At 44.7% G+C, this 27851-nt stretch overlaps 2 protein-coding genes and 1 non-coding gene across 3 annotated transcripts in view; 2 read left to right on the top strand and 1 right to left on the bottom strand.

Annotated features, from left to right (window-relative positions):
• LOC119405155 (structural maintenance of chromosomes protein 2-like) overlaps positions 1 to 10579 on the top strand; it is a 44442-nt gene extending 33863 nt beyond the window's left edge. Inside the window, 6 exon segments of the mRNA XM_037671959.2 lie at positions 2367 to 2561; positions 3832 to 4032; positions 7166 to 7291; positions 8345 to 8496; positions 9362 to 9509; positions 10311 to 10579. Of these exon segments, the coding sequence (XP_037527887.1) occupies positions 2367 to 2561; positions 3832 to 4032; positions 7166 to 7291; positions 8345 to 8496; positions 9362 to 9509; positions 10311 to 10433 (945 nt within the window). The 3' untranslated portion in view covers positions 10434 to 10579.
• A 5847-nt stretch (positions 10580 to 16426) lies between these two features.
• LOC119405154 (RAB7A-interacting MON1-CCZ1 complex subunit 1) lies at positions 16427 to 26299 on the bottom strand. Its single transcript, XM_037671958.1, has 8 exons — positions 26185 to 26299; positions 25783 to 25898; positions 24670 to 24763; positions 24501 to 24550; positions 23084 to 23221; positions 22594 to 22711; positions 21704 to 22012; positions 16427 to 20448 (listed from the first exon to the last, which is right to left on the bottom strand). Exons 1-7 carry the CDS (start codon positions 26270 to 26272, stop codon positions 21774 to 21776), a joined length of 843 nt encoding a protein of 280 aa, XP_037527886.1. The 5' UTR covers positions 26273 to 26299; the 3' UTR covers positions 16427 to 20448; positions 21704 to 21773.
• A 634-nt stretch (positions 26300 to 26933) lies between these two features.
• On the top strand, positions 26934 to 27057 carry LOC119406127 (U4atac minor spliceosomal RNA). The gene has a single exon (XR_005186554.1). It is a non-coding gene; the product is annotated as a U4atac minor spliceosomal RNA (small nuclear RNA).
• The last annotated feature ends 794 nt before the right edge of the window (positions 27058 to 27851 follow it).

Here is a 27851-nt window from a genome sequence, read left to right as displayed (position 1 = left end):
CACAGAAGTTGAAAGAGGAGGAGAGGCTGAGGAAATGGCATCCCTGCCTATCCCGTGTAAAGTGTTGTAGGCAGCACTTTGGTTGCACCAAATCATGTACATAAATACAATTCGGCCTCTACATTGCCTCACTCTTGATAAGAAAGACAACTATGAAATATGACCCCACCAACGCTTCATCAACCTAGCGAAAAGAAACACTTTCATGTTGCTATCTCACAAGAACATACTTAGGGATTCTCTGCAACTTTTTCTGTAATTTCACTTCGAATTATTCGAAAAATGTTTGAGAAATATTCGAAAATTATTCGAAAATATTCGATTCGATTCGCACTCAATCTTTATTATTCGAATTCGCTTCGCACCCAAAATTTTGCTATTCGCACAGCTCTAATAAATATTGTTCTGTAATTAGGCCAATTAGTAGGGGTGTGCGAATATTTAAACTTTCGAATATTTTTCTAATAGTGTTTGCTATTCAATTCAATTCACACCGGAATTTTACTATTCAAAGTATTCAAACGTCCGGAAAATAAATATAACAGTTTAAAACAACGGAAAATAATAATGACGACGATAAATCGGCGTGCAGCGTGCTTGGTGTTGCCTTTTTGGGCGCCGACGTGCGAAACTGCTAGCCGCTTCCACCAGTATGACGGGCTTGGTCGGGGGGTTCACTGCCGATAGGTGAAATGCCCATCTGCGGTTCCAAGGATTCATTGGGCGATGCGATTCATTGCTTGCGACGAAGCACATTGCGGCTTCTCACATGTCCGCAATGTCCGCTAGCGTGATGTTATTGCCCGCTAAGTTCGGATCCCTCTCGTACAATGGCGCTCACGGAGTTAGGCCTAGCCACGACTCCGAGCAGTAAGCTCAGTCGCGGTGTACGTGCCTGCAGTTCCCGGTGTTTCGAAGTGCGTCATGCTCGATCGCAAGTACAAAGATTCGTCCTGCAATGGTCTTCACCACGAGGTCCGAAGTGCTGATAAGCAGAAGCTCTAACCACGGGTCCAACGATTCATTCGGTCATGGACGCGCGTCTGCGATGTTCGCGATGAGCGCAGCACACTATCGTAATCTGATGATTGAGGTTCTGCTTGCAGCTGCCAAAATAAAGCGTAATTATACTCTAAGTGGTTGACGTCGACCCGTAAATACAGGGCGAGTGCGAGCGTGTCACTAAGTAGTGCGATTGTCGACAGCCTTGACGACCGACAGCAGCAGACGACCCTCTCCCTGCATCAGGGCGAGGCATGCTGGAGCAACATGGCAAACACAGCCAATCGGAGGCCTCGAAGTTAACTTTAAACGTTTGTTTTTTGTACGCTTGTTTCTCAATGGAGGGCCTAGCTGAAGCGGGAAATTCGAAGACTGACAAATGCTCTTCCCGAAGAGCCAATATGGTGGTGCCCAGTTGCGCCATTTTGGAGCTATAATGTTTTTAGAATGTAATTTAGAATACGCTTAGGAATCCTCTGCAACTTTTTTTCTGTAATTTCGCTTCGAAGCACAGGTGTGCGCAGGGTTCCCCATTAGGAGGGCATAGGGGCAAAGTATCATCACAGCCCCCCCCCCCTCCTGTTGGTTGGGTCCAAAGGACAAAATGCTTCACAATTTATAATGAAAATGAAAATTAAGCGATGATGTGCTTCTCCCAATGGCCTGCCTTTGGTCCCTGGCTTTTCTGAAGTAAAGATTGGAAGTGAACAGTTGTTGCAATGCGACATCAGGGGCCTTCAGCTGCCATTATCGTCAAAAGCCTGCGTGGCCATAGGTAAACGTATGGGGCAGGTGCCCCCTTCGTGCACACGCCTATGCTTCGAAGTATTCGAAAGATATCCAAACATTATTCGATTCGATTCGCACTCAAACTTTCTTATTCAAATTCACGTCGCACCCAAAATTTTGCTGGTCGCACAGCGCTACCAATTAGCTCAGATGAAGTGTAGTAAAGTAAAGCCACAGTAACTTCCGAAGTTACAAGTACAAAGATCGGACAAGTCTACATGTTAATCTAGTTTCAAGTTTAAAAGAACATATACTAGGGCGTGTTTATGAGGTTCCGTGATGGTACTTACCTGCTCAAAAATACAAGAAACTCGGGAAGGGAGAACTAGACGGGCGCTTGTCCTTCTCTCCTTCTTGTGTTCTCCTATTGTAGGTTCAAGTCCACTGCAATTATCCTGTTCTTTTTTCTTTTTGTGTTCCTGTTTATTTGCTGGCACTTTCCATTTAAACATGTTAGCCATAATTTTTAATGTAGCTTAACGATAGCAGGGCTGGAGTTCCACTTTAGCAATTTTAGTATTTAAAAAAAATCTCCTTTGTTAAAAGGACTTGTTCACTGTCTTGTCGTTGTGCAGGAGAAGGTGAAAGAGGCCGGCGAAGAGGTCAAGGCACAGAAGGAGAAGCTGAAGGCAGCGAGCCGCGAGATCGCCGAGAAGTACGCTGAGCGAGCCGAGGTCGAGAAGCAGGCCGACCAGCTCAAGCTCAAGATCCAGCAGTGGGAGCACGACGTGAACAAGATTGACCGCGAGGCTGGAGATGCCGTTAAGAAGGTGCGTGTGCGGCATCCTGGTGGTTATTGTAAAAAGGAAGAAACGCCAACCACTATAAAAAAAAAAATCAACTCAGCCGCAACAACGGCAACATTCCTCACGTGTGTGCGCGGTGCTTGTGGCACCTATTGAAACGTAGGTAGCTTGTCATAACTTTTCGACTTCATTGTGAACAAGGCCTTCCGTTTGGTAGCTGAAACATCTGTTTTAAGGTGTTTTTTTATTGTGGTTGGCATTTCCTTTTCTTTTCTTTTTACATGCCTCCTCTCGACCAGATGGGATTCCATCAAACCCTGGATTTCATTCTGGTGGTCAAGTGGGTGCACTGCACTTTAGTCAGTTAGGTGCACTGCACTTAATTAGCAACAGTGTGCATCTGTTGCGAAGTGGACGCCTGCATAACACCAATAGTTAGACATGCGCAAAAAGTTCAGAGGTGGATTGCTTAGTGGCACGCACGTGAGCGAACATTGCGTGCAGCTCAGTGCGCTATTGTACTCCTCTTTCCCGATCTAAAAGCTGTTCAGATCAAAGAACCCGATTACTGCTCGCGCTGGAACTTGCACATCTTCTTTTAATTGGAGCTGATCTCGAAAATGCACTCTCACTGGTGCGTGAGAACTCTCGAGAGTATCGCGCATTGCCTGCAGTGGCCGCAACCACCGCAACACAGTTCCCGAAAATTCGGAACTTCGGTAGCACCACACTGTCAGTAGTGGTACTAGCACATTCGTGTGCCCCCTGCTGTGTTCCTTGGGTTAACCTTGTGTTTCATCGCGCTGCCAAAGCGGATCGCGGAGGCCACACAGAAGGAAACGCGTGGTTGGGATCTGCTCCGCCAGGTGGCGCAACGATCCCAGCTGCTGTCAAGAAAACCGTCTGCTTTTTCAACGAACTCGTTAAACTGATTTTCGTTAATTAATACTGACAGCTAATTGGCCCTTATTTTAAGTAAAATTACCCTCCAATATCATATGTATCCAATATCTTAACTTGAACCAGAATCACCGATTTCGTACCAGTTTTATTTATTACAAGGCTTTCTCTAAATATTTGGAAAACCGGAAGTAAGCACTCTAACGGAAGTGCTTAGAAGAGAAACGAGAGAGTCATTCGGTGCTCTTGCCACTAAAGAAGAAACGGCAGGCCAACACAGACTGTAGCCTGTGATGCTGCACGCATGCTCAAGTGCCGCCTTCAGGGGCTTCCAGCATACTCAGAACTATCATAAGGTTGTCGCTGACTGTTAATGGGTGCAATTACCTTGCAGCTGGAGGACATGGTCAGTCACTACGAGTGGATTCCCTCGGAGCGAGTTTACTTTGGCAAGAGCAACACCGAGTACGATTTCGAGGCCAACAACCCGACCGATGCTGGGCGACGTATCCAGAAGCTGTCCGAAACGAAGGAGAAACTGGGCCAGAACGTCAACTCGCGCGCCCAGAACATGCTGCTGAAGGCCGAGGAAAAGGTGGGAGAAGGATTCTCGGTTGCATTTAGAAGGTGTTAACAGCACATACAAGGTTAGGAAACGGGACAGGGCAGGCAGGGTGCAAACGCTTATCAGTGGCGTGCACTCCATGCTGAACTCTGCAGACAGCAAGGGCACATTGTTGCTTTTACAATTTTCAGTTTGTGTGCAGGAAGTCGAAATTTTTCTCGTCTATTTTTTGTTTCTGTATCAGTTTGTTTACTTCATGCAAGCACCACCTGTGAAAGATAATCCTTTAACTCTTCTATGTTTGCTCATTTAGAAGATGTACCATATTCTCTTGCGTTTGGAGCTAAAGCCAGAGTGTAAATTATACAAGAAGTTCTGCTTGCAAGGTGGCTACACAGCAATGCTTAAATGGATGGTCTACCGTCCTTCATCGCTTTTCTGTTTGTATCGCAATAGAAAGCGTACCGTCTGAAGTGTCCAATCTGGCAGCGGTTTCTCTAGAAAGCAAGTAGAAATATTTAAAACAGAATTTTTCTATCTGCGTTTGGTCTTCTTCCATTGGTGTGAGGACGCCCACAACACTGGTTGGTGGGCGCAATGACGATTGTAGTGCCGGTGAAAGTCGAAAACTGGAACCACATGCAGTTCTTCCAGGCTGCATTAGGTTTGTTTAATAATAAAACAAGTACCATAGCGGTTGTTTAAAGCACACAACCTGTTAAGTAAAGTATTATTGCCACAGTCTGTGGGAATCGTGCGCGCCCTCCCCTTTGGCGCCTCGTTCCCCAGCTAGCGCGTGTTGGCCCTGCGCGGCTCGAGTGCAGGGAACCGCCGTTAATCGGCAGTATGGCGACCATGGTGGTGGCGCCAGGCCTTTTGTCTGGTGCGAGCCAGGTGTCGGCTTCCCGGTGCACGGGCACGCGTCCCGTCATGTCTTGACAAGCCACCGCGCTAGCTTACGTCACTGCTCAATGCTTGTCCTCGTTGGCTGCCAGTGACAACCCCCTTCCCCCATGAGCTTGCGTCTGTCTGGCGCGGGCGTGCCCCTGTCAGATGCACTCAGGCCGGCATGAGAGGTTGACGTGCTGCTCTGGCAGGCGGCTTCTCGTCTGTGCGCTCGACTGCTGCCCTTTGTGTGATGGTCGTAGCGCCGCCGGCAAGCGTACTCAATCGGTCATGAGGAGTTCCCTTTACGGCCTGCAAGCCCGTGACTGTCGTACTGTGCTGCATCTTGGGTTAATAAACCCGTGTTGTTTGTTGACATCCTGCCTCGAGTGCCTTTTCTGCGCCGTGCCGGAGAGTCGACAAACCCGGCCTGTAGCGTCTTTGTTCACCGCGGCAGTGGAGAACGTCGTGTTCCTTCCCGGTCCCCTCGTAGGGTAAGCGTCTCGCAAACCTGTCTCCACAAGTCTTTCCAGCTTTGTTTAGTCAGCTTGAAAAACCAGTCGAGTGAAAAACTAGGTCTGTTCCCGCAGCACTGGTACACCGGCGTTGCGAAACGAACTGCAGTGGTTCCACGCATACCAAATGTGCAACTAAAATGAACGAGACGTGCTTCACGGAAGAACAGGAGGTCCCGGCTGTTTTTCAGTTGCGTTTAGGTGTTCTGTGTTGCATATGCGACATGACAGCCAACAAGAACACCTTGGTGAAGCGGAACCTGAAGGCAAAATCTTCTTCAGTGTAGAACCTCGGTGAATACTGGTATGCACATTACGCATGAGAACTCACAGGCGTGGTTCGAAAATTCCCTGAAGTCAGTTGCGCTGCTCTACGCCCAAGACGTCCTTTTTTTTTCTTTTTCTTGTGAGTGGCGTGCCGGACGCCGTGCTCGCGTGGCTCGCGTTTCTCTACCATAGGCAGGCAAGCGAGCGCGACGCCAGCAGCACCACCGGGTGCCTTTTTGAACGCATGAGAAAAAAAAGCAAAAATTACTCTCGGATGCAAAGGCAAGCTACTAAAAGTGATAAAGTACAATTTTAAGTTATACCTATTTGTGTTCAACAAAATAAGTACCTGTGGAAGTTTTTTTTCTTCCTACCACTGGATTGAACCACATCACTGTTGGGTGACGCTAGCGGTCGTACTTTCATGACTTTCAGAGCCAAATTAAACATATCATTCATTTTTTCTTGGACAAAAGCATGCTTGATTCCGCCAGCGTGACATACAATCTTCTCATTTTCACCACAATACAAAAAAATTTTCTGCACGTTAGTCCCTTTAAGTGTGCATCACAGCAACGCATGAAACTGACAGGAAGTGAGGACGGGGAAGTGTCACTGGCGACTGAAACCAAGTGAATATAGTTATTGCATTCCTTGAGCATAGTTAGTGGGCTCATTTCTCTCACTGTGTAAAATTAATTTGCAGTGTTGAAACACGTGACCCTTTCTGCGGCGCACAGCCGGCATCGCACGGCGCAGGCGAAGCAGCGACACGAAACACATCACGTGAACAGGGCGCAAAACGATTGCAGCACCCCCACTTTTTGGGAGACAGCGAGCGGCCACGCCGCTTCTGTGGCGATCCCGTGCAGTTTTCCAACTGCCTCCATCTAGTAACGTTGGTACAGAGTGCATGAAAAGAAGAATGGATGTCCTAAGCCCACTTGAAGAAAAATTGCGGTATGTTGAATATTTGTGGCTGAAACCCCAGCTTGGCGTAGACTCATTTGGAATGTTCAACGTCCCATAACTTTTGTTCAAATGGCTTTAGAACATCCATTCCTGTTTTCTTGCATTTTGTACTCAATCCAGGTCATTCTTATGTGCTTAATTACTTTGTAACTCAGTTTAGGCCAACTGTGGCTCCCAAACAGCATGTGAATTGTTGAGTATTTTAAAAACTGCATTTTATACTACAGAAATAATTGTATATATGAAATCTACACACAAATATACATAAGATCAGCAAGTTTCATCTCAATCGATAAAGAATTTTAAAAAAATTTCAGGGCCCATGTCCCCCCTTAAACTGTGTGGTTGCTCCAAATAAAAAACTGAGTATCATTTGACACTCCCAGCTGTCATTGATTGGTACTGTTTTACGATCACCGTGCGCTAAAAATTTTGACAGGTTTGTACATCTGTTAAATGCACTGCACTGCTGGGTAAGCGATGATTTTGGAGTACATGTATTCTCGTGTCTTGCTTCCTCCCAGTACCAAGACCTGCTGAAGAAGAAACTTACCGTAAGGCACGACCGGGACAAGATTATCGACGTCATCCGCGAGCTGGACGAGAAGAAGAACATGGCCCTCAAGGAAGCCTGGAAGAAGGTCGACAAGGTGCGGGCGCCTGCAGTTTCTTGATAGGAGTTGCGCAATTCGCTGAGAGTGTGCATTCCCGACAGGCATGGCACATTCCGAGAACAGAGTTGCAGTTGCCATTCCATTGTACGATGTGGGCCCTCAGGGTGACGTGATAAACTTTGGCCAACACGCCACGAAGACGTGGGTCTCAAAAACATGTTTTTTAATAGTTGGGTGAATTAAATGAAACTTCATACACCTATTCGGTTTTTTTCTGCCGATTCCAAATCTTGAAGTGGATTTTTTATAGCTTCATTACAACGGAAGATACGCAATTTGTAAAATGTATTTTTCATATTTCTTACGGGGCTTTTCAGCAACCTCACTGTATCAAACATAAAAACAATATATTGGTAAGATTGCCTGGGAGCTGGTCTAGCTAGTGATGAAACATAAAAACAAAATATTGGTAAGATTGCCAGGGAGCTGGTCTAGCTGGTGATGAAGATGAGTAAACATTATTCTGGTCCAGAGATTACGCAGGGGGAGACCCCACGCCACCCGGCTAGTCCTGGGCCGCAAGCGAAACGTTCGCGGGCCGCGTGTTTGAGACCCCTGCTATACAGGCATCCCATTAACTGATGTACAAAAGCAAAGTAGAAGAGCCAGGACGTCACACAATGTGAATTGTGTCACGAGTGGGTGGTTTAAAGTGTCCCACCCATTACAAAGTGCTCAGTCATAATTCATCATCATTAGCCAAAGCATCAATAAAGTGCACATGATGCCTTGCATCATATGTGCATGGCGGCTACCTCACTTCTCTGGAGAGTTAGGAATATTGACATTGTGGGTACTTCCCTACTTCGCAAAATTATGATGATTTATGGCGTAGTGGGTATCTTGCAACTGTACGTAAAGTAGTCGCCCCAAGAGTGTTTACAGTGGGTCTCCAGAAAGGCCACTCCTCCAGGTTTCGCTGTGACTGTGCTGTGTGTTCCATGCAGGCCTGGCATTTCGTTGACAAATGTTCGTTTCACCTATCGGCTAAACTTCGCCATTGTACGTTCTTGTGGTGTTTACGTGTAGGACTTTGGCTCCATCTTCTCGACGCTGCTCCCTGGCACGGATGCCAAGCTTGTTCCTCCCGATGGCATGGACGCGCTTCAGGGTCTCGAGGTCAAAGTGGCATTTGGTGGCGTGTGGAAAGAATCTCTGCAGGAGCTCAGTGGAGGACAGCGGTAAGACGACCTCTCGTTGCCTTATCTACTGTTCGCTAACCCTGCTGTTCTATATATACAGTAGACTCTCGGTAATTCAAACAAATTTCAAATTTTTGTTTGGACTGCTGTGTTCTCATCCCCCCCCCCTCCTGCAGCATATTTTTTTTTCTTGTAGTTGCGAGCGCACGTGTGGGCACGTGGCGGCATTCCGTGGCCACCGTAGTAACTGTGCAGCACACGATGCTCAAATCAGTCAGTGGCTGCGGACTTGGGTTTATGGCATTATTTGTTGAGAGAAGGGGGAACACTTTCTAGCTGACTTTAAGAATTAATTGTAAATTTCAGGCCGCATGCTGTGCTATAATGTTTGGCTCGCGTGTTCTCAGGAGCCTCGACTACCGATCGGCAGTGTTTTCTGACCATGCTGAAAAAGTGTTGCAGGGCCGCTTTGAGTCACTTTTGCCGCAGTACACTGGTGTTGTGCGAGAAAGCGTACTAAGATAGGGAAGGGGCTACCAGCTGTCATGGGACACAGCAAATTTTGTCCCTTAATTGAACACGTGTGCACATGCTGTATAGTAACGAGTACCAGTATGATCGCTGACACCTAAAAGTTTACTGGCAATCATGCAGAGCCGCCTATGATTTTGCTCTGGCCTTGAGAAACAGCAAACATCACAATGCTAAGTTGGTATGTTGCCCCGAGTCATATTTATAAGAACTTCTGATAATTCAAACTTGTGATAATTCAAACAAAATCCTGAGAGGTCCCCTTGAGTTTAAATTATCAAGTGTCTACTGTATATGTACGTATCACTAGTCTGCCATTTTTTTACAACATGGAAGCAAGTGTGTCGAATTCTCTCTCTTCTGTTAAAAACAGGTCACTGGTGGCCCTGTCTTTGATCCTGTCCTTGCTGCTCTTCAAGCCAGCACCCATCTACATTCTGGACGAAGTGGACGCCGCGCTTGACCTCTCGCATACGCAAAACATTGGCCAGATGCTGCGTGCCCACTTCAAGCAGTCACAGGTGAGTCGATCTAATCTTTCCCAGTCCAAGCATCAGCTTGAAAGTCACGAGTCTCTGTTCCGTTCGTCCAAATCGCAAAAGAAGTTAGATATATATCTCTCTGCCGCCAACTCTCAGAGTTGTAGGAATTTTAAGGCACTACCTGCTTATAAACTGGCATTCAGAAATGTTTGAATAAGGAGCACGTGCACTGCTAATTGCCGCCCGGGCATGAAATTTGAGCCACTGGAAGTGTTACCTATGCCTTGAGCTTTGCACAAAATTTCATAACTTGCTGCATGTACGCCTGTGTTCAATACAGTCGTGTTCCCCGTACACTGTTCATGTCACCATTTGTCGAGAGCTGCGACTCAAAACTCCAGCGTCTTCAGCTGCAATGCTGTTACGACAGAAGCAACGCCTGTGCCTTCCTGGCATCAATGCTGCGAACCGCTTCAAAGTATTGGATACCTGCTCATTATATTCACCTACGCTACAACAATTCAGTGCTTGCATCATCCGAAGCATTGCTGTTGCTTCAGTGTACCAAACCAAAACAACATTGCTGGAGAATTCGTCGAAATTATCGCTCAAGCCCCAGCACTACTGGGAAATTGGATTGGAAGTGCAAAGATGGATGTGACGTCAACCCATTATGCGTATTCACGTCCTCAAAAGTCAAGACCGAAGATCTGCAGCATGTGACTGCAGTGTTTTACAATTCGCTCGAAGGCAACAAGCTCAATGCGTATCTGGTTTGAAGTGGGACTGTTCACTTTGTACGGCATGTCACTTATTCTCGACGTTCGTTGATCATTGCAGTTCATCGTGGTCTCTCTCAAGGAAGGCATGTTCAACAACGCCAACGTCCTCTTCCGAACAAAGTTCGTCAACGGCATGTCGACCGTGTCTCGCACGACGCAGAGCATCGAAGGCAACAAGTGAACGTGGCCTCGCTGCAATCACTGGGAGCACATGGTTTTCATCTTCCCGATACCTTGTATATATTATCTCATCACTCGTAACATCACTTAATGGCGAATTTTATGGCGCATTTATTTTATGCTTTTATTCTGCAACAATGGATTAGTTGTGTTAAAATAAACTGTTTTCGATCTTTTGTATAATTGACCTTCATTCTTGATGCAATCAGCATTATTACACTCAAACCTCGATATAACGAACTCGGATATAACGAATTATCGGTTATAACGAAGTAAATTAATAATAGTCTTGTCATAGATACAGTGTTCCAAATAACCGTTTATAACAAATTTTCGGATATAACGAAGTTATTTTCGTGGCAGATGTGACTTTGTTATTATGAGGTTTGAGTGTAGTACACTTCACACTTTCTTTTATTTTTGTTTTATTTTTTACTTTTAGTACTGTTAGCCCTAATGACAAAGGCTGTTGCGGGGTGGAGCAGGCAAGAACGTACAGTGGAGCCCAGTTTTTGCATTTCTTTATTACACCCCATGGACTAGTAGCACCGCGTTACATTGCAACTGTGGGATCATTCCCATATGATACTATGTCAGAAAGTGCACTCCAAGCCGGCCAGGTGGCCATGGAACAGAGCAGCCATGTTGGATTTTCACTAGAGCTGTGCGAATAGCAAAATTTTGGGTGCGAAGCGAATTCGAATAATAAAGATTGAGTGCGAATCGAATCGAATAATTTCGAATAATTTTCGAATATTTCTCAAACATTTTTCGAATAATTCGAAGTGAAATTACGGAAAAAGTTGCAGAGAATCCATAAGTATGTTCTTGTGAGATAGCAACATGAAAGTGTTTCTTTTCGCGATGTTGATGAAGCGCTGGTGGGGTCATATTTCATAGTTGTCTTTCTTATCAAGAATGAGGCAATGTAGAGGCCGAATTGTATTTATGTACATGATTTGGTGCAACCAAAGTGTTGCCGACAACACTTTACACGTGATAGGCAGAGATGCCATTTCCTCAGCCTCTCCTTCTCTTTCAACTTCTGTGGAAGCCCAACTGATGTGGCAGACAGGGGTGTGCTCCCTTCAAGTCCGGAGTTCCAAATCTGCGTCGTAGACGTCGATATATAAGAACATCTGAAATTTTGGATGCTAAAAAGCTTCGGCGTCCGATTTTTCAGACTTCCTGCCCAAATTTCAGGTCCAAAACAGCATTAATTGAGCCCCCAACTCTGCCACATCTTTCATCTCCATGTTGGAACCAGCGTTTTTTTTTAGTTAGTACATTTGCGACCATAGCAGCGCTTCAAAGGCAGCTTTGCCGCAATACCGGGGTGTGATGAGGTGAAGCATATTGAAAATCTAGGGACCACTTCCAAACGGACGTTGACCGTCTCTTGGCCAAGTTCGACCGTAACGGACCTTGAAAGGCAGCTTTGCCGCAATACGGGAGTGTGAGTAGGTGAAGCATATTGAAAATCTAGGGACCACTTCCAATCAGACGTTGACTCTTGCCCACGTTCGACCGTAACGGAGCTTGAAAGGCAGCTTTGCCGCAATACGGGGGTGTGATGAGGTGAAGCACATTGAAAATCTAGGGACCACTTCCAACCGGACTTTGTCTCTTGGCTAAGTTCGACCGTAACGGACCTTGAAAGGCAGCTTTGCCGCAATAGGAGAGTGTAATGAGGTGAAGCATATTGAAAATCTGAAGGGGTCACTTTCAACCGGACGTTGACTGCATTTGTCTTTGGGAAGTTCGAACAGTTCGAATAGTAAAATTTCAGTGCGAATCGAATCGAATAGCAAACACTATTCGAAAAATATTCGAAATTTCGAATATTCGCACACCTCTAATTTTCACACAGCTTTCCCTGGCTTGACCCTGACGTTAGCCACATGAGTGGCGCAGGCAACAACCGTGACATGTTCACAGTTCTCTTGAATAAAAGCACGGCCTTCGAGATCCGCATTTGCTATCCAAAAGATAGACCTACGATGTATTTTGGCCCTCAAATTGATTCTGGTACACGCACTTAGCAAAAGTAAGGCCTTTGAGATCTGTTCCTGTTGCCCAGAGCTGTCACACTCGCAAGATCTTGTCATCGCGGGTCTTCTTGCGTTGCCTTTGTGTTTCTCGTGTTTGCGAGTCGTCGTGCTGGCCTTGTGAGTGTTGCGTGTGCTTGGTTCTTTAGTATCTCCAACTGTTGGTGCCAGCGGACTCGCATACAGTGATTACATTTCTGTAGACGGCGTTCTAACCTCTGCGGTTTCATCCATTAACAATATCGTGGCTGAGCGTGCCAACATGTGTACCAGCGGCAGAGGTTTAGGAGAAGGCAGAGCAAGAGCCATATTTTTGGATGACCACTTTCAGATACTTTCAACTTTTGGTGAGGTGTTCGGCCATCTATTGGTCACGGCATTCTGGCACTGTGCCGAATTTAGTAATTCAGCAGGCCAAGAATATTGCTTCGAGGCGCCGATGCATCCTGTGATAATCTCGTGGCAGCTTTGCCAAAAGTTGTCGCTAGAGACCGGATATTCAGCAAGTGCCTATTTTGTTCCTTGCGTTCCTGTTGTGCCACTTTGATATATCAGCATAAATTAGAGGTTAAGAAGGGCTTTTATAGTGTTCTTATAGTGCCTATAAATGCCTATTTTTGGCGTTTGTGCCTAAATGCTCACAAATGCCTATAAATGCCTATTTTCAAAATTGGTGCCTGTATGAGCACTACTTAGCCTCAAATTTCGCTTTCGAGTTCAGTCCGAGACCGTTATTCATGTTACCGGGCAACATTGACTATTCGGAGCTGCTGGGGTTCAACCTAGTCCTTTAGTTCAACCAACTACCGGAAAGCAACCGCTAGCAGCACTGAAGTGGGACACTCCGGTGAGCATTCGCTGCCGCATTGACATGGCGTGGGCGGTTTGCGAATGCGAGGCCGCGAAGAGTCGTCAGCGGAAAGGAGAGTGAAGATCAAAAAAAGAAAAAAAGAAAATTGTGATGTGCACGGGCTTTTGTTTTATTTGTAATTTACTTTGTAAGCTGTTCACTGCAGTAGCATAGCCAGAAATCTTTTTCGGAGATGTGCGTGTGTGCATTCATATGTGTGCGTGTATATATACTCATGCAAAACTGAAAAGTTTCGGGGGGGAGGGGGGTTGAAACCCCCAATGGTTCACTGCCAGGGGAGAAATGGGCTCTGCGTGATTTGACCTAGACAATAGGAGGAATCGCTTCCTTGTCTTTTAGCGATCTGGCTATCTACTCTCGCTCTGCTCTTCTCAGTCATGCTGAAAAGACACTCAGGAGTGTGTTGATTCGACAGTGGGCACCTGACTCACCGTGCAGAACACGGGAGAAACCATGATCTGCGAACCGTGCGCGACAAAGCACTGTACGGCTGTGTTTAACCATTGGCGCCTTTGTGCCATTCTCAGCAATTACATTTGTTTTTCTGTTGTAGATAGAGGTTGCGCAAGTCTTGGTTTGAAATTATTTGCATTTATGTGAAAATTTATTGTGCCTATATTTACCATTTTGGAATCCTTAAAACGTTTTGCCTGCCTATTTTTGGCACCTAAAACGAGCTTTTTTAATGCCTAAAAATCCGGCCTCTAGCTATCGCTTCTCGGGTGTGGGAGCCTACATTATCACCGACCATGGCGGCACAAGATTTATTAAAAGACATGGCACTGCACATGCTCGCAAAACCACCCTTATGATTTAGTGAAGGAACTTCTAAAGCACAGCTGGGCACATACAGGCGTCAAGAAAACGTAGTAAGGAGTTGGTTGATGCAGCGCAGAAAGACGAAGACAAAGGAACGGAAAGCACAGGACGAGTGCCGTTTGTTCATGTTCATCTTTCAGCCCTGCATCAACGATGTCAATATTCCAACTAGCCCAACTTTCCATTCTATGGTAAAGAGTAGAGCTGTGCGAATAGCAAAATTTTGGATGCGAAGCGAATTCGAATAATAAAGATTGAGTGCGAATCGAATCGAATAATTTTCTAATAATTTTCGAATATTTCTCAAACATTTTTCGAATACTTCGAAGTGAAATTACAGAAAAAAGTTGCAGAGAATACCTAAGTATGTTCTTGTGAGATAGCAACATGAAAGTGTTTCTTTTCGCTAGGTTGATGAAGCGCTGGTGGGGTCATATTTCATAGTTGTCTTTCTTATCAAGAATGAGGCAATGTAGAGGCCGAATTCTATTTATGTGAATGATTTGGTGCAACCAAAGTGTTGCCGACAACACTTTAGGCGCGATAGGCAAAGATGCCATTTCCTCAGCCTCTCCTGCTCTTTCAACTTCTGTGGAAGGCCAACTGATGTGGCGGACAAGGGTGTGCTCCCTTCAAGTCCGGGGTTCCAAATCTGCCTCGTAGACGTCGATATATATATATATATAATTTTGGATCCTAAAAAGCTTCGGCGTCCGATTTTTCGGACTTCCTGCCCAAATTTTAGGTCCAAAACAGCATTAATTGAGCCCCCAATTCTGCCACATCTTTCATCTCCATATTGGAACCAGCGTTTTCTTGAGTTAGTACACTTGCGACCGTAGCGGAGCTTGAAAGGCAGCTTTGCTGCAATACGGGGGTGTGATGAGGTGAAGCATATTGAAAATCTAGGGACCACTTTCAATGGGGCTTGGTCTCTTGGCCAAGTTCGACCGTAACGGAGTTTGAAAGGCAGCTTTGCCGCAATACGAGAGTGTAATGAGGTGAAGCATATTGAAAATCTGAAGGGGTCACTTTTAACCGGACGTTGACTGCATTTGTCTTTGGGAAGTTCGAATAGTAAAATTTCAGTGCGAATCGAATTGAATAGCAAACACTATTCGAAAGATATTCGAAATTTCGAATATTCGCCCACCTCTAGTAAAGAGTGCTAACTGAGGCACACAACATTGAGCAATCGGACTGCAAATCAAGGTCCAATCAAGAGGGTTCGGCAAGTGTCCTCCCAATTTCTGGCTGCGTCTCCAGTTGTCACAGCACGTAGCATGGACATCGACTGTGAGAGCTAGTAGTGCCATTGGAGAAGCAACTTTGTGTGCTGTAAGGGCATTCGTAATGAAATGCAGTGTTGTAAGGTTATGCCTTACTTGGTATTGGAGGTGTGCTCGTCCTTTTTCACTGCTCACATTGCTGTTTTGCATTGCACGTCTAAAACGAAAAGTTTCTCGGCATTGTTTGGACACCAGCTAGTGCCCCCGATGCTGGCACTGCCTCATTAGCAGCTTCTACACATAGTAGCATGGAACTGGCGACTGCATTTTCTGTTAAAGCCTGTGTGTACTTATTACTATACAGAGGTAAGGTGCAGGCCCACCTACGTCTTGTGAGACAACTAATGCATCGGTAGTTTATGCTCAATAATGCATGCACAGTAATGCGGTTGAGCTTAAGGTAGCGGGTTCAATTCCTTGACACTGCAGCTGCATTGCGATGGACGAGAAAGGTAAAAATGCTCATACACTTTGAGTCCCCAGCGGTCAAAATTATAATCTCAAATCCTAGACTATGCAGTCTCTTGTAGTACTCTGCTGTGCAGCTACGCTGGGTGTACCAGTCTCAATTCTTGCCCACTAGTACCAAAAATTGGTTGATCAATTCAGCTGGAAAAGTTTCAAGGCCACTTAACGGGTTCCAGTGTTCCATCGCCAAGTTCTTTTGCAGAGCTCCTCCAGCACACCTCTCAGTTGCATTCATTCCTCAGGGATTTGCCGCAGCGTAAACTTGCACAGCACAATGAAAACTTTAGTCGCGTACACAAACTTTCAAAAGCTTTAAAACAGTTTTGTGGTTCCATTAATAAAAAAAATTGTACCTAGAAGTGGCACAAACCTTCCTTTTGGTCTTTTTTTCAAAAGCACGAAGCTTTTTTTTTATTTTAGTTTATGTTGTGAATCAGTGTGTTGGTGAGACAGCCACTTTCTGCGAATGCAGTGCTGTCACGACAAAAAAAGTACACGCTCAGTTTTGGAATCTTTTTAATCAAAGAAAGCAGCAGACTCTTGCAGCATTCCTAACAGCATGAACGCCGTCAGCAAAGCACGAGACGGACCAAGATTTTTTCAGAGGTTCTGTACATGCTTTGTATTCATTAAAAATTTTTTTTTTTGTGCGACAAGTTCCAGGCTGAACTGGTTCATTTGTTGTACTGCTAAATATTCTCTTGCATATTGTTCGTTTGGTGTTTCGAAAACTGGAAGTTCACAAAAGCTTTACTGCTAATAAATGTAGTTATGGCCTAAATATGAAACTTCGTTTAATTCAGTTAGCACGGATGCATTCTCTCTCCTAAGCTCACATAGAACTAGTTACTATGTGCGCGTTAACAAATGAAATGACCAATTCAAACCGAACCTTTGGCTTTTAAAACAATAATACAAAGCAGCAACAGTGACAAATGCAAAAATATGAACAGTACTCTTGGTTTGGCACCCAGCTGAATAATGAGGCATTTCGAGATGTGGATTCACATGACAAGAGAGCTTGAAGACAAATTCATTACTACCATTACGACAAATCAGCAGACTGTCCATGAAAAAGGCATTCAGACAATGACATTGAACCATAATAGCCATGTAACAATGCAGAACTCCTGTCATCCAGCCTTCAAGAAGATTCAGTTATATAAGCTGTTTTGGGATCTGCCCACATAGGTTAATTGAAAACGTTGCTGCCCCATCCATCCAGAGCTGCTGCAAGCCAATATTGGTCCACTGTGGCCAGTGCTCATGTATCGTCCAACTCCACCATATTTACGAATTCAGTCACATTCACGGCTATTGGCTCAGTGTGCTGTAGTGAACTCTCCAATTGGCTCAAAATGTTGCCATTACAGAAGTTGAAAATGTCCAGAGGCGTGATTTTATAAGGATTTGGTTTCTGATACAGCCTTGTTCCAGAACAGTAACCAGGCTGTCTTAAAAGAACGAAAAACAACGATGCTGCCAGAAGTCACTTTTGCCCCAAATACAGCTGCCAGCAGACAGAACCTCAAAGCAAAACAGTGGCATTCTTCTGCTCTAAATACAGCTCTGTCTGCAGCGAGAACTTCAGAGAGACACAGGCACATACTTTTGCTCCAAATACAGCGGTCAGCAGCCAGAACCTTTAGCTGAACAGCAAAGCAACACAGCGGCATACTTCTGCTCAAAGTACAGCTGTGTCGGCAGTTAAACTTTAAGCTGACAGGGGCACACTTTTGCTCCAAGTACAGCTCTGTGAACAGCCAGAACTTCAAGGGGACACAGCTTCGTACTTCTGCTCCAGATACAGCTCTGTCAGCAGCCAGAACTTTTACAAGCTACACAAATGCATGCTTTTCCTCCAAGTTCATCTCCGAATGCGACCTTAGGGGCAGCAAGCCAGCTGAACAGATATAACAAAGAAAGTTCAGATTCCCCCTTAACTTTGCTACGGTGAGTTCAACTAATATTATGCATAACGCTCCATTCGTGACACAACTGTGTACCAATTGATCACTATATTCACATCTCAAGATTCTTGCCGGGGCAGGGCGTCTTAGCACTTTTGAATCAGCCTGTCATGTGAATCCACCATAATGTAGTCCATCATTGCAAGCTCGCACAATGCAAATGCTTCTTTGCAATTCCTGTACAGAACAGCAAGCCTGAAAGCCAGCTCAAAGTGATGCCATGCTGGTAGAGAAGTAGCAATGGAGTACAATGTGAATGCAGAGCTTACACCTATCCATTCTGCCCCGATAATTGCCTGCGAAATTTCTTGCTTGAGATGAGTTTGTGTTGTTTTGCCAGAGGGCATTTATCGGCACAGGTGTTCACGGGAGAGGAACAGCTTAGCATTGCTGTAGGAAGAGTCAAAACGTTTTTTTTTTTTTTTACATTTCTTTTTGGCACCAACAGGACAAAAGGTCTATTCGCTGGATGGACTTCACTACAAATGCAACGCGAATTGTACATTGTTTCGATACTCAACGACTGACACAAAGTACGGACGTAACAGCACAACCTACAGACTACACCAGGGATCCCCAATATAGACAGTACTGGGTTCACACCAAACTGCATTTTGAAAGAAAATGACAAATACATTACTGTTATAATGTGCAGAACGTGCCAACAGAGGATTGCCTGCGTTTGCAGTAAATCGTTCCAACAGTAGCGTATTTTGCGGCGCCGACAAACGAACGCATGCAAACTGTGGTAGCTGAACTCGAGCAAAGTTGCATATTACTGTAGCTTTTGGAGTTGATCAGTCAAAAGTTGTTATTGTAAGCCTTCTTCAACTGCTCAACGGCACCTTCATCCCATACCCTTTCACCGCGCCCAATGCTGCTCTTGCTGTTCCCGGGTTAGAAGTTGCTATAAAAAAAAAATGTTAGCCTTTTGCACTGCCCATTTACCTGGAAGCTATGCTTACAATTTAGAGTTCCAAATCCAAGGTAGGAGTTAGCATTGTTAATTTACCATACATTTCCTACATGGCTCAAATAATTTGTGATGTAGCTAATGTCAGCAATTAATGATGAAAAAGCTGGTTGATCCCTCTTTTAGAGGAAGTGGCCACAACACGTTCACCGATAGTAAAACGTTCATTGAAACGTTGACAGCCTAGCATGTCGCAACCTATGTTGCCAATGGCATTATGCGTACATATTTTTTACATTTTTTGCAGGCATCCAATATTTTACAATGTTTTCAATCCTTGCAGAAAAGTAAAGAACATTCTTGTGCACCATAATAGTTAAAAAAAAAAGACAGTTTATCCCTCTTTCATACGTATCGGTCATAACACGGCACAAAAGCAAAATAAGCCCTCATGGTAGTTGCAGCTTCGTCAAAGATTAACAAGTGCATAAATTTTTACGTATATTACAAAAAAAAAAAATGGCAGTAGATCCAACGCACCCTTTTTGGAATCTACGTATAGCAAAGCTCCTTTATATCCGTCTTTCACACAACGTTTCAATGCACTCAAAGCGGCGTGGCTTTCGAGGCTTCCTTCACCAACTTTCTCTGATGGGATGTGATGTCCTTGATGTGAACAATCATATCTGACTGAAGTTGTTTAGGAATTGAGGTGTAAACCACTAGTGAATCAAGAGACCAGAATAAAAACCGGAAGTGAATTAAGATATTGGATGTGGTGAAGAGTGGAATTGAATCAAAAGACATTCTGCTCAGACGCTGAAAAACTAGCGTGCCCTTTGACAGAGCATGCTAGTTTTCGAGTATCCACTTGAAACGGTAAAGCCAAGTGTCATACATTATTGCAGTAAAACAAAAGCATGACGGTAGCAAAGAGGACGCATGCACGTCTCATGGTGCGTGCAAGCTGTTCTTGAATATAATTTCTAATCTAAGCTACCCTGCGTCCATCATGTATTTGTACTCTTGACTGTATACGTATTTTTGGAGGCGAATGCGATGGTTAAAGAGAAAGCAAGCGGTGATCTCTTGAGGCCAAGGCAGTTTGGGAATCCCCGACCAAATGGATTTATAGCTACCGAAACTTCACAAATCGTGAAATGTTGCAGTACAAGCAGACCGCGGTTGAATGCATCAAGACTTCACAATGACAGGTCTGTTGTATGCACAAACATGACTATATCACAAATAGCATGATTAAAAAGTCATTGAACCAGTCTATCAAACGTGCAAACAGCAAAGCAACGAGTGAAGCAAACAAATATAGAGAATAAGTATCTAACTAAATTGCCTGCAAGACCTTGCGGTCATTATTAAACTATTGCAGCTGACTCGATTTCGATGGTTTGCTCACGTAAAACATCGGAGCTTTGCTAGCTACCTAGCTAGATAGTACTGCTGAGTCTGGCCTGCTAGCTAGTGCCTGAAATAGATGTTTCCCATCTACTGGAACGCATTCTCCATTGTGGTCCCGCTGATGATGAAGCGAATGCTCTCAAGAAGTCCGGGAACAATGCAGAAATCTTTTAACTTGACGCTGCTGCTCCTCCTTCACCCGACAAGAATGTCCGTTAAAATCTGGAAGAGTAAAAATAAGCAATGTGAACCACACAGTGTTAACAGAAGTAAAAAAAAAGAACTATAACGATAAGAGCAATGATGTGGCAGAATAAAGTGCAAAGTGATGTGTGGATCAATCTTTGCACTGTTGTTAACTGTACCTGTGTGTAATTGCTTGCTAATTAGTGAGTTTTAACACTGCATATGTTGAAACTGTAATGACAAGAATGCCACGTTTAGCATCATGTGGTTGTAACTATTGCGCATGCTCACTAAGCGAAACGTGGCGTTGTTGCTTATGCAACACCATTACGGATGCAACGTATGCAGTACTAAAACTTGCTATTTTCACAAGCTGTTTTGCAACATGTGGTGCCGTAGCTGTAGCCAACAAAAAATGTTGTTAGCATTAAAAGTAAAAAATTGGGTGGGGCAGCTCATGTAGCGCATATGTGTCCATTAGCCAAAATTGGTGCTAAAGTTGGTGTGCAATTGGGGCAGCAGAGGAATAAGCAGGGTGTTTCTTTTTTTAGACAATACAGATTTTTAATGAAAAATCCTATGACAGTTTGGCTCCTGTCATTTTTGCACACACACTCTATGTCGAGGCGGAAATACTTTGCCACAGCCAAAGTGACAATGACGCAACTAATTAACAAATACTCGTTAACCTTTTAATTATTGACTCAAGGTCAGTTGTTTATACTGTATTAAAAAGTCGTAGCGCGTGAGAATTTATGGCATACCCATTTTTTAGATGTCACAAAAATTGAACGCAATTTGAGATATTCATCATCGAATTTTAATGTTGGCATTGGAACTGACCGTGCCGGTACCTCCAAATAACTGCGACAGAACAGATGGCATCGAAAACACCTGCCTACGCAACAGCTCCTTGCAAGCATTGGAAGCCGATGTTGAAGGCTGTGCATTTGCTGGCTGCATGCGCCCAAGGAAGTTACTGTAGCCGGAAACATGTCTGAGGCACCATGTTTCCGAGACCACAGACTGACTATGAATGGAGTAACTACACTCAAACCTCATTATAACAATGTCGCATCCGACACGAAAATAAGTTCATTATATCCGAAAACCCGTTATAAATGTACATTTGTAACTCTGTATACATGACAAGACTATTCTTCATTTACTTCGTTATAACCGATAGTTCGTTATATCCGTGTTCATTACATTGAGGTTTGAGTGTATTTAGGAAACAGTCGGTGGTGGATGGGGACTTGTGAAACAAACACAACTAGGCATGGGCAAGTACCTCGCTTCTCGTCGGGGCTTTGTCTTTGGCTTGACTTTACGTCGGCTTCACCGTGCACACTGGCTGCGCTTCAGCACTGCTCCTCCTCCTCAAGTTGCGCCAGAAGTTGCCGGGCGCGGGTGCAGTTCCAGCCTGCATCCTGCAAGGGACCCTCGACAGCGCTGATGTAGTCCTGCAGCAGCCGCTTGCCGAGCGGCAGCGCGTGCACCATGTCCAGCGGCCGATCCCACCGCTTCGAGTACGTCACCAGCCAGAAGCACATCTCGCCGGCGTACATGAGCGACAGCGCGTGCACGTCACTGTAGATGCCTGCAAAGTTTGGAAGAAAAAGCGATCACTCTGGCTTGAAAGCATTCCTTGATCACACTGAGCGAGTGTTCGGAACTTATAAAGCAGCGGCAACAAGCATCTGTCTGCCCTGAACGTTCGTGGAATGTGTTACTTAGCATCACACAGCGAATGTAACACGTGCCCCATCACGCAGAAAATCCAAAGTACAGGTGGGGACCAACAGATGGAAGCACAGATGGATATACTGGAACAGGAACGTGAAGATAGGCCCAGCTATCAAAACATTCGCCAGCCTGTCTGAGTTACTTATATTTGCTTAGACAGCCTGCATATCCCATCGCACAGCAGTCAAAGCACCCACATAAATAAGCCAACTGTACTTCGTGTCTAACGGGCAATGCAGCGGAAGCTACCACACATTTCACAGTGGAGTTGTTTACACATCTGCCATGCCTTTAGTGGTAAACAGCAGATTTCCTGTAATTCTACCTTGATGGGACTGATGAAGTTCATCAAAGAGGCAGGAAAAAAGACGTTTCTGACAAAATATTCTGGGTTTAGATAGGCTATCCGACCGTCTTGGTATGACAAGCGCTTGCCTTTCTCCAGGAGTTCCAGCACGTCTGTTTGCCCTGACAGCACCGTGACGTCTTCGGCGCTCAACGGGCGACGAACGTTGAGCATTGCCGTCAGGTGCTGCACGCCTTGCTGCAGCAGCTGCACGGTCATTAAAAAAAAAAATGTAGGATGCTTGCAGCAAGTGGCACTGCACAAGCCTTAATGATTCCTACAAAACTGAGTCGAACCTCCGACACTACAAACACAAACACAATTTCAAAAACAAAATTAAAACTCTTAAGGATTGCAGCTTGGCCTAGGTTACTTGCGGTTCACACATGGAGTGGTGTAAAGCGAAACACTCAGGCCTGCAAGAACATCACATGTGCCAACATTCGTGATCTCTGAGCAGTGCACTCCACAAGTTGGAAAAAAAAGAAAGGACTGCTTATACATTGCACAGCTTCAATTTCACGTCAAGCACACCTTATTTTTTTTCTTTTTTCCTAGGCAGTAGGAAGCTCCACTTACAGCAAGAAAAGTTTCCTGGTTGGCCATTATCCAACTGTGGTCGTCATCTCCCTCCTTGCTCTGGCAGAACATGTAGACCAGTCCTCCCTTGCGCCATTCTATGCACTCGGCAAGCTCCTCACCGAGGCCTTCAACTACCTGCAAGGAAAGTTGATAGATCGTCGGACTTAAAGGTGGCCCCGCAGCCACAATTTTTTAAGGCCACCAGAGAATTAAAAGCGAAGGAAATTATTATAACATGCACAGGTGCATGTTATCAGTCACAAAAATTTTTAAAACATAAGCATAACGGGAGTAGCCATCAGATCCAGTTTTCGTGCCTCCAGATGCCACATTGCACTGTCCCACAACCTAGCAGAGTGGTGCCCGGTAGCAGCCGAGTCGCATTATTTAAAACTTCATGCTGAAATCTCAGCACCAGTACATCATTGCACCATCAGGGATTTCTCTAAGTTCAGCATTTGACTCTCCTAGACACACTGCGTATTAAAGACTGAGGAAAAAAAAATGCCGACCAAAGTGGAGTTGCCAATGGGAGTAGATGCGTTGCTGTGGGTTAAAACTTCAAGGGTTGCAAATAAAATTAAGGTATCAAAATATTTGCTGAACAGACAAGATGCGGTGCAATCATTGCTTTCATTATATACAATGCGGTTGATTTGCACCTACAGAACATTAACTGCAGCTGAGCAGATGTTAATGCTGCTGGGCAGCACTGCCAAGAGACTTTTGTTTCTCCAACTTTTCTGGGTTACTAGTAATCTTCCTGAGGCAAGCATGGGCTTTTTTGTTATTGTATAAGAGTAGTTTGCTAATACATCTCAAATTATTCTTCTTTTCGATATCGCTATAACTGTTTTGAAGGTTTACAGTGGGTGTCATAGTATGATAAGTATAAAAGAACGCTTCAGAGCCAGGAAAAAGAAGGAAGTGACACACATGGTGCTGTTTTTTTTTTTACCACCTGGGAATCTTTAACGCATACCTGAAGCAACGGTGCTTGAGCATCTTTGCATTCTACGACTGTTGCAATGTTGCTACAGTGTACGGGAATCAAACCCACAACCTGGTATGCCCCTACCCTTTTCGGGATGAACGCTATAATCAATGAGCCGCAATGGCGGGTACTTCAAACACCCCATGAAGAGTACGACACAGAGAGCTTTGAAGCTCAAGGCTCGCAATTACAGCTGGATGTCCTGCTCAAGCTTGAAAAATTTCAATTTGTGCATACCACATAAAACAGACATGACTGGGGTATGTAACACAAACCCAAATACGATACACTTGCAATAACACGGGAATATGGGATTCAGTGCTCTCAACATTTGGTTGCATTCTGTTTGTTGTTGCATCAGGATCCTTTCGATCGTGATACATCAACGAATACGGTTTGTTAGGACATAGTATCACTAACCGTGCTGAAGCCCATGTGCTTCGTGATGTTCTCAACATGTTCCAGGCTACCTGCATGCAATGTAAAACACGTCAGGTGTAGTTCAACGTTGCTGAGTGCTGTTGCAGTTGAGCGACATGACAATGACACTCTCAAATGAGGCAGTTTTATAGAAATGGTTTGCACTTACGGATTATGGCATGGACTCGTTCTAGAGAATCACTGTCTGAAAAATCGTTGTCAGCAAGACGGTTCTCTCGGCAGTATGTGACATCCAGAACAATCTAAGTGAACAAAAGAGGCACACATTTAAGACATAACTTTAAAAACATGCCACATAATTGTTTTCGCACGTTAACCGTGTTACACATGATCTGAAGAATTGGCTGTTGTGTTTGGTTGATCAAGAAACGGAAACAAGAATACACAATGCAAAAGCACATACAGCATCAAATACAAGCTGTGCCACTGCAAATGCAGCTACTGTAGATGTAACACATGCATAAAGTGCAACCATATGCATCAAGTTAGCATCACGGCACCTGCAACTGCGCTAAGCAAATCCTGTCAACACGTGCTTAAAGCAGGTCTGGATGTGTTCTGTACTGTAAGCAACACGTGATTATCGTGTGCATACATTTCATTTATTGATACCGATGGCATTACACAGGGAAGTGAGTAAAAGAAAAATACAAGTAATAGCAAGCAAGAAATGTAGCAAACGATAACTAAAGATACAAGTTGTTCGGCTCCTAATTATACAGTATTAGATAGTGCTGTTTTAAAAAGTTGATGGCCTTCAATAATGGCGGTGCTTCTGGGAAGGCGGTTCCAATCCTGTGATGTGATCCTGCGGAATAAAACTAAACTGGTAACAGTACTCAGTATGACAGGAAATAATTCCAACTTTGTGGGAGTGATCAACGCGAACAGAATGGCAGGGCGGGTTAGAGATTGGTTCATTGCGCATACTACTGCTACGGAAGTAAATTTTGTGAAAAAGGCAGATTCGAGAAAGAACGGCGAGAAGCAAGTGACGGTAGACTGAGAGTTTGTTTCATGGAAGAGATACCAGCAGTGCGGTTGTAGTTGTGGAGAACGAATCGAGTAGGGTTATTTTGAACAAGTTCAAGTGAATCTATTAGCTTGGCAGAGCTGGGGTCCCAAACAGCGGAGGCGTACTCGAGTACGCCTCCGCTGTATGGGAACGAGACACTAGAAACGAAACTGCTGCATGAAGTCTTGAGGCGGGAAGAACGCACACGTGCGTACAAGGCGTAATTATTAGGGAGAGCAGCCGAACCTTTGCCAAGTCCTGTAGAACTTCCTTGTTAGCGGTCTCCCTCGATATCTCTTCCCGTCTGAGCCGGCTTTTGAGTTCCAGCAGTTTGGAGAAGGACGATTCCAGCAAACTCGGCACTGGAAAAAATGATCGAAGTACGGTCAGCGCCAACGAAACCACGCGATTTACGAAGGGTCAAGCCCGCTCGTCCGTAACGGCAACGTGCACTTACAGTATCGAGCTAGAAAACATGATGTAAACACAGAGCGACGCGGACAACTAAAAAGTAGGAGCGACTTGACAAGAGTGCAGCAGAGTGAGTGGTTTGTTTGGGCTCGCATCTTCGTTGATGCGAGCGTTAGCGACCTAATTCCGAGGCGTGTGTCAGCGCTAGTTATAAGTAAATAGTAACACGGGACTTACCGACAGATCTGATCTTCAGATCTTCGACAATTCGTATTAAATCGTCGACTTCATCGGTGAATTCTTTTGCAGCAGCCTCCTCCATCATCCTGCACAGTGTTGGCCGAATGTTTTCTGTCTTCTGTCAGCTTTGTCGAAAAACTAAATTGAAAAAATGAAGTTTTCAAAGTCGAGAAAAAACACTATCAGGTTTTAATCAATGTGAAGTGTTTAGCTGTTAAAAAAACGTCATAATTCGCAAGTTTTAGCATTTTGTCGCCGTAAAATGTGAGTTTGTGCGCAATCTCGGAGGCCATGTTATTGCCGGTAGTCTCATAGAAGAGCAATGTTTCACCTTTCAACATTAGATATTGCGCGTTTGCACTGTCACTTTTCTTTTACGGTGATATTTCGCGAAGAACTTAACTCTGCAAAATTTACACACTCGCTAGCCAGTAATTGCATAATACCTGTACCTGCTGGCGAAACCTTGTGACTTCGTCTGGCCACTGCGTTATTGCCAAACGCGCCAAACGCTACATGGCAAACATAATGCGCTTGCAAATCTCTCGGATACTCTGTTTACGTAAAATAACTGTCAGTTTTCTTTTAAAGGATAAGTGCCTTTTTAAAAGCTGCTACAGCGCTAATAAATGTATCGTCAGTAATTAATGCCTTATTTAATGAGGTTGCAAGAACACTTCCGTGCCACTTAAAACTGTACGGAGGTTAAAAACATGGCCGTATTTACTCGACGCACGCGTACGTCAACCGTCTTTATCACGGGGAGCTTGGTTGTGCCAAGGATCGTTTAGTGAGGCCAGCCCTGCTGACACCGTGTAACAACACGCACGCGCCGCGCGATTTATTTGCGTTGGTGCAATTTTTGGACCCCGTGGAGGGGCGGTTGTGAGAAAATGAAATGATAGTTTTGCGGAACACGATTATTGCTTAGTCATATGTTCATTACTAGCTACAAATGGCATTCATGTGCACAGCAGCATAGAAATGTTACCTAATCTGGTGCAAGTGAGCAGGTACTCGCTGACGTTCTGGGAATGCATAACAGAAGTGTGAACGTTATGAAATGTTCAAGGATTCCTGCCTTATTTCAACCTCTGTGCTTTGGCTCTTTGAGTGAGCTTATTGGCCATTTCGTTAATGAATGCCTGCACGTACATTTCCCTTGAGCATCAGAAAGTAGGGTTAAATATTCGACTGCTTCCCTTGATTTCAGTAATTCCCATTACTTAGCCTCTTCTGTGGCAATGTGGTCTTTGTCTCCCCTAGGCTCTGCAAGTGTGGACTGCGGTTTAGTGCTACTGTTCATGATTTAATAGTGCTAGTGTTCTGCATGTTTCAAGACCCTCTATGTCCATCGTGGCTCACACATCTTTTCAGTATTGTGCCTGATCCATTGCTGATCAGTGAGTGATATGCGATGCAGTATTCAAATTGCGCCTTTCCGACTGCTAATTCGGTGCTTCCACAGAAGCTTTCTGCGAAGACATTCCCATATGCTTCCTGTCCTCCGTGATTATGCAAGTACTCCATGAATGGCGGAGTGCTGTTTAGGTGTCCTGTGGTGGTACTTCCATTGAATTAAATGCCTTTTTGTAAATGAAAGTCACATAGGTTGGTTGTACTCTACAAATTTCTCGATTACCTGATCGACGGCATATATGCGA

Source organism: Rhipicephalus sanguineus, chromosome 9 (genome assembly GCF_013339695.2).
Source record: "Rhipicephalus sanguineus isolate Rsan-2018 chromosome 9, BIME_Rsan_1.4, whole genome shotgun sequence".
Classification (NCBI taxonomy): Eukaryota; Metazoa; Arthropoda; class Arachnida; order Ixodida; family Ixodidae; genus Rhipicephalus; species Rhipicephalus sanguineus.
The sequence above is the reverse complement of the archived record's forward strand: the minus strand, read 5'-3'. Positions and strand labels throughout refer to the sequence as shown.